Source organism: Paramormyrops kingsleyae, chromosome 16 (assembly GCF_048594095.1).
Source record: "Paramormyrops kingsleyae isolate MSU_618 chromosome 16, PKINGS_0.4, whole genome shotgun sequence".
Taxonomy (NCBI): domain Eukaryota; kingdom Metazoa; phylum Chordata; class Actinopteri; order Osteoglossiformes; family Mormyridae; genus Paramormyrops; species Paramormyrops kingsleyae.
The window spans coordinates 17,485,475-17,496,315 of NC_132812.1; the positions used below are offsets into that span (position 1 = coordinate 17,485,475).

Below are 10,841 nucleotides of genomic sequence, written 5' to 3' on the forward strand. Positions count from 1 at the left end.
CTATTCATTTTGAAGTTTTCACTTCGTTAAAACGTTTTAATAAGGACATTTTTTGCACAAGAAATTTTGTGCACATCTATTGACAAAACGAGTAATTACGTTTACATATACATACAAATCAGCTACTGTTCCTATTTAAACAATATTATGTTCAGATGAAGAAAACCCCCACAGCTCACAGTCCAAAATATGCTTTTCATTAATCTCATATAAAACTGGAATGCAGATGTTCTCCATGACTTCTTTGTGCTAAACCCAATGCATATTTATAAGCAAGAAAATAGCAGATATATACCAGATACCAGATATAGTTATATGCAGTTCTGTTTGTCCCATGGCCACATGGTTTTATGAGGAAGTTTAGACGGTTCACTTCTCCATTTGGGGTTTAGCAGCACAGCCCTCACTAAATACTCTTTTAAGGTTACAGTTTCAAAATAAATGAGAAAAAACAGAGCACTTTACCATTTTCAGATAAACTGCAATGTATAATATAAAACAAACAAATAATTAATTTACAATGATAGGAGAGACAATACAAGAGCAACATATTAAAAAGTCATAACTAATTTAGTTAATATAAATTGCATGTTTCAGTGATGTGAATTTTAATGTGGGCCTTGAAAAAATCCCATAACATTTGCCCAGTATCTGTTTGCTGAATGACATTTCTAGCAGGCATGCTCAGCTGGCAGATTCTTACCTACCCTGTCTGCTACCCAAATAGATCTGCTGACTGTCCCTCCAGCAGTTTTCAAAGCCGATGTCACTCAAAGTTCCAAGATTTTTATATCAATACATCTCTTTTGAAATAATTGGCTGATGAGAAACTTGCAGCTGCATCTGTTTTTATGAAATGTTTGGTTAACAGCAGGTGTGTCAGACCCTGCCAGAGGCCTGTTTGCTAGGTTATATTTCATCTGGGGAAGGAAGGATATCATGAAAAACTAACAGCATGCTGAATATGTATGTCAGAGGTGGCCAATCTTATCCGCTGGTGTGTATGCAAGTTTTTGGGGTAACCTTTAGGTCAGCTGTTCAAACCCAGGTGTGAGGACTCCTCAGCCAATCAGTCCTCTAATTAGTAATATAATTAGGCAGCTGCAGCGAAAACCTGTACACACAGCGACCCGTTGCAGATAAGATTGGCCACCCCTGATGTATGTAGTCCTTATTCTGGTCTTCTGTCAGGAAATGTTGGTCCAGTCAGGCCATAGTGACCTGAAGTCTGTGCAAGACATGGAGTAGGTTACAGCAATGACACTGTGCTAATCCATCTGTCACAAGGCAGTTTATTGTGCATCTGTACAGTACCAAATTAACAGGTGCTTGACAGAATTCCATGGGTTTTACCAGGTGAATCGATGGGAGGTTCAGGAAGGAAATATAAACATTGCACTGACAAAACTTGGTCTATAACAAAACCCTAATGATGAACCTTCATAAAGAATCAAACTCAGTACCACTGAGCTGCAATCTTCTAGACCTTTCTGTTTCTAGAATCAAACTCAGTGTCATCGAGCTGCAATCTTGTAGACCTTTTTCTAGAGCTCAGAGCACCAAATCTGAAACCACATCACTAAATACACACCATGTACAGATACAAATTCTTCACTGCTGCCTTTTTATACACTAAATCAAATTGCCAGCCATTCACATTTAATACTTATTCCTTTCATTATTATTAGCTCAGTGTTCTTTAACATTCATTCAGCAGAATGGAATGTGGTGCCTTCAGTGTCCAGTTCTTTCTCCCTGCATCCATTTAATTTGAATAAAGCATGATGATTAATCCTAATGCTCCATGACCACACATGCTTCCAGCAATTGAATTCATGACTCAATCTATGACTGAAATGCAAACTGGAAAGGTACCCAGCCTTTCCTGTCATACAGATTAGATAGATACATACAGGGATGTCATTAGCAGCTCCATCTAAAGGGTCTCCTGGAATAATTTGCTGTATTGTTGGCGGCCATCCGTGGCCATTGCACTCCTGAGACAAAACCAAAAGTATTGCTGGGCTTGGGGGTTCTTAGGCCACTCCAGCACAGACCTCCTGTAAAGTCTCCTGCGCAACCTCAGGTACTTGGATTGTCGTGGAGGGTCCTCCAGGAAAATCAGAACAATGACATCAGCCTTTTCATCCATCAAGCGCTGATGTGCTATGTAGAAGGCAGTTTTGAAGTTTCCACTTCGTAAAAACTTTTTCGTAAGGACAAACACTGTCCTTTTACTCTCCTGGATGCTCTGAGAGAGGCTGTCAATCAGAGGGTATCCTGGTATCCAGTCTCTCTCCTCCAAGCACAGGTGTAGACCAGGATCTCCTCGTTCCTCCAGGTTGACCCGCATCTCATGCAGCACCCAATCAGAAACAGCTGGATCCTTCACATCGTATACTATAAAGGCATCGTAGATTGCACTTTGAGAAGACAGGGGCTTATAGCGCTTCAGCTTGGCTATGCAGAAGTGGTAGATGTACCACACATCCCAGAGGAAGAGTTGGCTAGAGATGGAGAGTGTGAGAATGCCAAGGATCAGAGAGGTCTGTATGATGTAGAGAGTGATGGAAAGAGAGTTGTGCTGACAGGTCTCCAGGTCCAGGAAAAGGACACTTTGGCCCACTTGAGCACTGGGAGCTGCACAGGTGACGTCTGTCGCCAGCCTTGGGATATTCACTGTTGTGCGGTTAACCCACATAACAAACCAAATTGCACTGCAAGTGCACATAAACTTGTTTCCATGTAGGAGCAAAGTTTGCAGGTTATTGGCAACATTTTCTGGGAAGCTGGTTTGTTCGATATATTGAATTTGATTGAAACTGAGATCCAGATATTTCAGACTAAATGCATCCTTCAGAAAATGTGGAGTTAGGGCCGATATTTTATTCCGTTGTAGGATTAGTTTTTCAATGCTTTGGGTGCAGTTGGAAAGTTCATTGGGAACATCTTCCAGCAAGTTCCCACTGAGATCTAAGACTTTCAGTCTATTAAGCAGCTTAAGCATCTCCCATTTGAATGTGTTCAGCTTGTTGTTTTTCAGGTAAAACTGAGAGAGAGATTTTGGCAAACCCTGAAAAACAAGTGGAGGGATGAAATTTAAATTATTTTGGGAGATGTCCAGACTGGTCAGCTTTTTTAATTTTTTAAAATAGTTCACATATCTTGTGTCTCCATCTCTCCATAACATATCCAGTCGGTTGCCCTTAAATTCAAGTCGCTCAATAGAATTGCTCTCCATCTCTGTGTTTGTCGAAGTAGAAATTTTATTGTGGTTCATCAACAATATTTTTAGCTTTGATAAATGTCCTGTAAAATTTAACATGTGTGTCAGACCTTCAGAGTCAAAGTAATGATTATTGTAGCTAATGTCTAATATAGCTAAATTTTTCAGTTCTTGGAATGCTGTAGAATACAGCAAATCCAAGCGATTGTATGAAAAGTCTAGATACTGTAAATTAGTCAGATAGGTAAATTCAGAGCCATTTAAACTCTGGCTCATAGCATTTCCTGAGAGATTAAGGCATCTGAGCTCCTTGAGGTTCAGGAACTGAGGGTCTAGAAAGAAGATGTTGTTCCGACTGATATCAAGCGTTTTTCCAAACTTACTGCATTGCTTTTTGGTAATTGAATTCAATGAGCCAGCTTCTTTGTCTTTATCTCTGCAGCTGCGTGCATATTCGTCATACCTAAAATAGTGTATTTCTCTCACTTCCCCGTTGTAATAGGGTGCTGAACTTGCCATTGGTGATACAGATAAAGACACAGCTCTTGAGGATGCAAAGACGGTTCCTTCGGAGGGTGAAGATGGGGTGGATATTTTGTTGTCAGAGAGGTTAATTATTTTTAAACGTTTTAGTTCTTTTAAAATGCTGAGGTTGGCAATTTTAATGAAGTTGGTTCCAAGGTCAATGATTTCAAGATTTTTGAGATGGATTAATGGATCGATGTCTTCTCTTCTCAGCTCCTGGAAAACAAACCCTCTGATCCTGAGTGTTCTGAGTGATGTTAAATTTGAAAATGATTCGCTGAGGATAAGAGAATTTGGATATTTCTGCAGCTCATAGTTAAAGGAAAGGTCCAACTCTTCAAGCTTTGGCAAATATGAGGGAAAGGTGGCATCTGTTATATGCTTTGCCAAAAAGTTGCTTGATAAGTCCAATTCTTGAAGGCTCTCTATGCCTTGAAACCAGTGTGGCACCACTGATCGTAGAGAATTACTGTGAAGACGTAGTATCTTCAATTTCTTTAAATTTCGAAAGGCATTTTCATCAATGCTGAGAGGAGCGTAGTCAGGACACGGAACACAAGGGAAAGGTGCATTATAACAACGAGGGCAGTTCCCACTTAGATCAAGGACCTCCAGTTTGATGAGATTTAGAAAATCCTCCCCAGTTACACTTTTTATATTATTATTATAAAGATACAGCTCTTTTAGACTTGAAGGTAATTTGTGTGGGATATGAGACAGGTTATTGGATTTAAGAGACAGCAAAGTCAAATTCCTTAGTTGGATGAAAGCATCCTCATCAATATAGTATGAGGTGTTACATGGATTACGATAGTAACAATTCTGGCCAAAATAGAGAACTTCTATGTTGCTCAATTCTGAAAGGTTCTCTCTGAAAATAGAGTAGATGCTGTTTACTTCAAGACTAAGCAGAGTCAGACTAGGAGGAAGACCTGTGGGTATACTAGACAGCTGGTTCCCATCCAAATAGAGTGACTTCAGATTCTTCAAATGCCAAAAGCTCCCATTCTTAATGGTCACGCTCTGGGAGCACACATGGTCCTTGGGGCCGACTTTTACAGGGACACAGTTGCAGCGCATGTCGATCTCTGTGAGGTTCTCCAACCCCTGGAACGTGCTCTCCTGGATGAGAGAGATGTGATTGATCGTCAGAGTAAGGTTGGTTGTGTTCCTTGGGATATGTTTTGGAACATCTTTTAAGTCCCGCTTTGTGCAATCCACGGTGACTGTGCTCCTGTTTGGTTTCTGGCTGACTTCACACGGAAGGCTTTTGGGGTACCAAGTAGCAGAGACTAATATGTAGTAACAAAAGAGGATGAGGACTGTAGTTCTCCCACAACGAGGCACACAATCCATCATCTGCAATAAAATTATTATCAGTTATACACATCATAGCAGAGCCTTTTCTGAATTCAGCCTCTCCAGATTACGTTTAACAGCAAGGGCTATTAATCTTCCCAACATCTACAGCTGTAAAGATTTGAGTCTACTACAGTTATTCTACAGAAGATCTGCATATACTTATTGTTACAACATTGCAACCATTCATTAAATAAAAAACAACACATCAGTACCCAACCAGATTTTTTTTTGTTTTAAAACAAAATCTAGAACAATTGATTTGAGAATAACAATCCAAAAGCACTGACAGTAGACAGCTGCTCTGCCCAAATCACATTGAAAAAACATATATCAAAAAATGCAAAAATGTACTATGGAATGTTCTTTTCATTACATATTATAGATTTTATACCAATATACAAAAATTACTCACCGCTATATTTAATTGAAAGGAACAAATCCACACAGTTGATTTTATGTTGTTAACTTTCAGTATGAAAATGAAACCTGAGGGGCATTCCCCCACATCAAGACAACATGTGAAAAGAGTTTATATATAGGCGAACTTCCTCATTGCTGCACAGCTTTGCAAACCACAGGTTTAAGTCCTGCCCTAAAATACAAGCTAAATCAATTAGTTTGAGTGTGTGTCCTGTAAAGGGCTCCTGGCATCCTGTCCAGGGCATACTTATGCTTTGTGTCATAAGATGCTAAAGATAACATCTTATCTGCCTTCCTCTACCCTGTCTTGCTCCTGTTTGGCCAGCAGATGTCACTGCTGGCCATCCTGTGTCCTCCTTGTGTAGTTCACTTAACAGCTGGTTTCTATACTTTGTAATTAGTTAATCATCATCATGTACAGCTGTTCCTTGTGTAGCCCCGCTAGTCATGTACAGTTGTTCCTGCCTGTGTGTAGTGCATCAGTCCGGTCTTTGCTACGTGTCTGATAGTGTCTGTAAGCACTGCCAAGTTCCCCTGGAAATAAAGCTTCTCTCCGTTTTACCCAATGGCTGTGTCTGGGATCTCTCTCCTTCATGACACGATAGGATAACCAGACTCATCCGATGACCCAGCAGCCTTACCTTTCACTCTGGTCTCAAAGTCTCCATGCATCCAGAGGATCACATCCTAGATGTCCCTAAACCCTAGAGGGCCTTGAGTTCCCCAGTGTTCATCCTCTTCTCCAAGACAAAGACATCACTCACCCCTCAGATCTTCATGGTGGATTTCCTTGCACTCCTGGAGTCACCCCATTACCTGATGATGGACCAGCGGTGTAAACATTACCTCAAGCCTTCACTCTACTCAAGGGAATAGGGAGTAGTTTGGTGGACCTCTCTCCCACTTCTCCCACTTCCAACCCCCTATAGGTGATAGTGTTAAGGAATGTCCTGCTGGAGGTGCAGTGACTAAGCACTATATCCCCGACAGAGTGTGGCATGTTGCCTGATAAGTTTACACTCCCCACACACACCCAGAAGATCCTGCTCATCTGACAATTGCACAGCTGCTCCGATGCCAACGTCTGACATCCACGGCTGCCTCGATGCCAGAGGCTGACACGTCCGCCGCTGCTCCAACCCCAGCGTCTGACATATCACCTGCATACCATGATGACCCTTGTCTGACATCTCTGCTATAGGACCACTAGTTGCTGTCTTACAGTTGCTGTATTAGATGCACTTGTTTCCCGAGTTGCCCCACCAGTGCCTCCAGAGCCTATCTTGCCAGACTCTGTAACTCCAGAGCCCACCTCACTGGTTGTCTCCCAAGTACTCGCTCCATTGCTCACTTTCCAGCACCAATCCTGGCCTCGGAGAGGCTGCTGCCACAGCATCCACAGTGCAACTTCCAGGCCCCGAGGAGGCTGCATTGCCCCAGTCTCCAGTACCTGCAGCATGAGTTGCTTCACCCGAATCTCCTCCAACTGTCCAGCCAGCCACATTGCCCGAGTCTCCAGTGCCTGTTCTGCAGTTGCCTCACCAGAGTCTCCAGGGCCTGTTATGCCAAGGCACATTGCCCAAGTCTTCAACACTTGTCCCGCCAGCCGATTTGCCTGAGTCTCAAGCGCCTGCTCCACCAGCTGCATCACCCAAATCTCCAGCACCTATCCCGCCAGCCACATTGCCCGAGTCTCCAGCACCTATCCCGCCAGCCACATTGCCCGAGTCTCCAGCACCTATCCCGCCAGCCACATTGCCCGAGTCTCCAGCACCTATCCCGCCAGCCACATTGCCCGAGTCTCCAGCACCTATCCCGCCAGCCACATTGCCCGAGTCTCCAGCACCTATCCCGCCAGCCACATTGCCCGAGTCTCCAGCGCCTGTTTCGGCAGCCGCACCACATAACTCTCCAGCACCTATCCCGCCAGCCACATTGCCCGAGTCTCCAGTGCCTGTTCTGCAGCTGCTTCGTCCACATTACCCAGCTATCATGGTACTCCCCGTGTCCCTGAGGATAACCGCTAGGCTTCCCACTACCTTGTTTTGCTTCAAACTGTCTGTCTGGAGTCCTGGTCCTGTCCTCTATGTTAATGTCTTGTTAATGTCTCATGTCCTGTTTCCCTGGTCCCCAGTCCCCCGTGCCTGATCCTGTCTGGTGTCCTGTTTCCCTGGTTCCATGTTGCATATCTTCTGTCCTCCTTGTGTTGTCTTCCCAGCTGGTTTCTCTCCTTTGTAATTAGTCAGTCGTCATCATCCACACCTGTTCCTTGTGTCATGTGTATATGTTCCTGCTTGTGTCTAATGCGTCAGTCCAATCATTGTTAGGTGTCAGTGTCATTTTACCCAATGACTGCATCTAGATTTTCCCTTCTTCATGACACGATATAGAATATGCTCCAGGCTCCACAAAACCCTGTCTAGGATAAGCGAAAGTCAAAGATGGATGGAAAACATTTTTAAGTATTTGGCTGTAGAACACTTTATTAATAACTTACAGAAGAATAGTTAAAATGTTATAAAATGCTGGGCCTTTTTGTCATTTCATGTTAATCCATTTTTGAAATTTTCCTTTCTTAGTGAAGAACATGGCAGTAACCAGTACCATCTGCCTTTATGCCAAGAGTTAGAAACATGCTTTGATTGAATCAGTTTTGTTTTTCAATAAATGAAAGCAAAACTGTGATGGTAGAGTAGGTTAGTAATTTCCACATGCCCAATCATGCAGATAGATAGATAGATGTTTATTGTAATTGTAATTGTAAGACTATGGCTCCCTCTTTTTCTTCTTTATATTGAAATATCAATATGGATGTAACATTTAAGCAGCACACAATTTACATGCATGCCTGCATGCATCCATCCATTCATTTTGTTTACCCACTTGTCCAATACAGGCTTGTAGGTGTCCAGAGCCGGCTGTAACAGTAAATGCATTCATTGTGTATCATTCCTTATGTTATTTTCAGTTCGGTTTGCACAATGAAATGAATGAATACTTTTATTGACATGGGCAGCCCAACACATTATGCTAATTGTGCTGTGAGCTGGTTACGACTAATGCTGGTAATAGTCGGTCATGCTCAGTGGTTAGGAAACATTTTAGTTTCCCAATAAGTAACACCATCACTGAGGGAGAGTAGTTGATAAGAGCAAGGGCTCTATTTTGATGATCTAACGTAAATCATAAAGCAGAGGCACATCAGCGATGTGTTTATCTGGCAAAACAGATCGTTTTCCGGCAGAGGAAATGGACCTAATCGAGCGCAAAATGAAACTGCACGAACATATCATTTATGGGAGGACCATTGTTTCACCTAAGCCTTTTGAACTGAAGCAGGTGTGGGATGAGGTACTGTAGCAGCAAGCGTGTCTTCAGTTTCTGGCATCACCAGATCATCAGCTCAGTGCCGAAAGCGGTATTATGATGTCAGAAGACCTGGAAAACAGAAGCTCGCTGCTCAACCTGGTGTCTTTAAATAACCATGTGTGTTGAATGGTCAAATAGCCTGAATCGCAACATACCGACAACGTACCCAGTCACCCCTCATTTAAAAAAACACCATGCCTACGAGCGGGAAACACACGCAAAATCATTTGTCATTTTGACAATGTGCGTGCTTGGAGTGAAAATAAGGAATGTGCTCATATGAAACTAGCAAAACTACTTTGCGTTTTGCTTTCCTCCAGTGCAAAATAGGGTCCCAATATGTCTCCCCGTGCCATTTAAAGCACTTTTGCTGAGAAATTCAGACCATGTTAAAAAACACTGGCTATAGGGGTGTTTATTGCTACAGATAAGCGGCCATACTTGGTTGTGTAGAACACGGAATTTAGTTCATTAGGATTGTTACACATCATTTTTGTTTTGTTTTTACAGTTTTTTGCTTTGGTACATTTCTCAAATCATCCCTAACATCTGCAAAACAGTAAATCATTTCTCAAAACAATTCATACAAACAGCAACAGAAAATAGATTACCTGTGAAAATCTGTAACTTTCTCAAAATCCTTAGTTTATCCCTCAAAAGTAGATATTTGTCAATGAACTTGTCCATGCACCAGAATGATACGTCATTGTGTCATTGTTCATGAAAAATATGGTCAAAATTGTCAATATAACAGTGCACTTTGTAAGTATTTTCCAATGAAGACTATGGCTAATATTTTGATGTTTTGACAATGATTGAAAATCACAAGGTTTTACTTTTTCTGTATGGCATACAGTATATCAATTTCAACAGTACAATGTTACTGTATGTATACTGTAACACACACACATGTATATATATATATGAATATTGAGGACACAGTAGTTCTCCCAACATTCAGTCAAACCCTGTGACCAGCCTCAGCCATTGTAAGGCCATGGTTGAGGACGTGGTCCTTATTCATCAGGAACATGCCTCTGTTCTTGGCCTCTTCTACCTCTTCCTCTGTTTTACCTCCCTATGTTTTACCTCCCTATGTAACCATGCAGCCTCACCCCTCTTCTTACTGGCTGTCATTTCCTTGTTGTTCTTCCATTGTCAAATTGTAACACTGTGTTACTCTGTCAATATGTACTTGTCAACTGAAGGTTCCTATGATGCACCTATTTAAGAGGACTGGTTGATCATTGGTCGATCAAATGCTTCAAACATTCCCTTCTATTGATGAAAGTCAAGATTCAGCTGAGAGAAATTCATCAATTCGGGACACATTTACTTAAAAAAAACTGTAGTAGAGAAGTATAGAGAATATGCTTGACAGATTATGACAACTGGTTCAACCATTTTGCAGGTACTGACTTATGCAATGAACAACCAGTACAATTCCTTTTGATTAACATGACATAAGCAATTGATAATATAGGAAACAGCAAACAATTGTTACATAATCATTTGCATGAATGTGCCAAAGCATTTGCAATTTTCCCAAAAGAATGAGACTTTGCATTTATGATGTGCACAAGTGACTTGATTATGTGGAGGTTGGACAAGTAGTTTTGAGATTTTCAATTCTAATCTGAGAAATGCACCAAAGCGACTGGGAAAAACTGTAATACATTTTGTTTTGAACACAAAGTCATAATCATATGCATCTGCAGGAAATTCACAAGCTATACTTTTCTCAAGGAAGTTACCCAAAGCTTCTGAAGAGGCCTAAATCAAGCCTGATGTGCTTCACATCCAAATGCTACAACACTATCTGTCGGGCTTCCCCTTGTGGTAGGAGGCCTTTTTCATATCTGGGGTATAGTTGGAAAAAATTTTCTAATGTGCCGCTCTTACAATATTTCTTTTATTGAGCCCCAGCGCTGAGTCCGGA

At 41.7% G+C, this 10,841-nt stretch overlaps 1 protein-coding gene across 1 annotated transcript; it reads right to left on the reverse strand.

Moving 5' to 3' along the window:
- Positions 1–181: 181 nt before the first annotated feature.
- Positions 182–5,600, reverse strand: tlr7 (toll-like receptor 7). Its single transcript, XM_023826494.2, has 2 exons — positions 5,526–5,600; positions 182–5,110 (listed from the first exon to the last, which is right to left on the reverse strand). The coding sequence occupies exon 2, from the start codon at positions 5,108–5,110 to the stop codon at positions 1,937–1,939; it is 3,174 nt and encodes a 1,057-aa protein (XP_023682262.2). The 5' UTR covers positions 5,526–5,600; the 3' UTR covers positions 182–1,936.
- Positions 5,601–10,841: the final 5,241 nt, after the last annotated feature.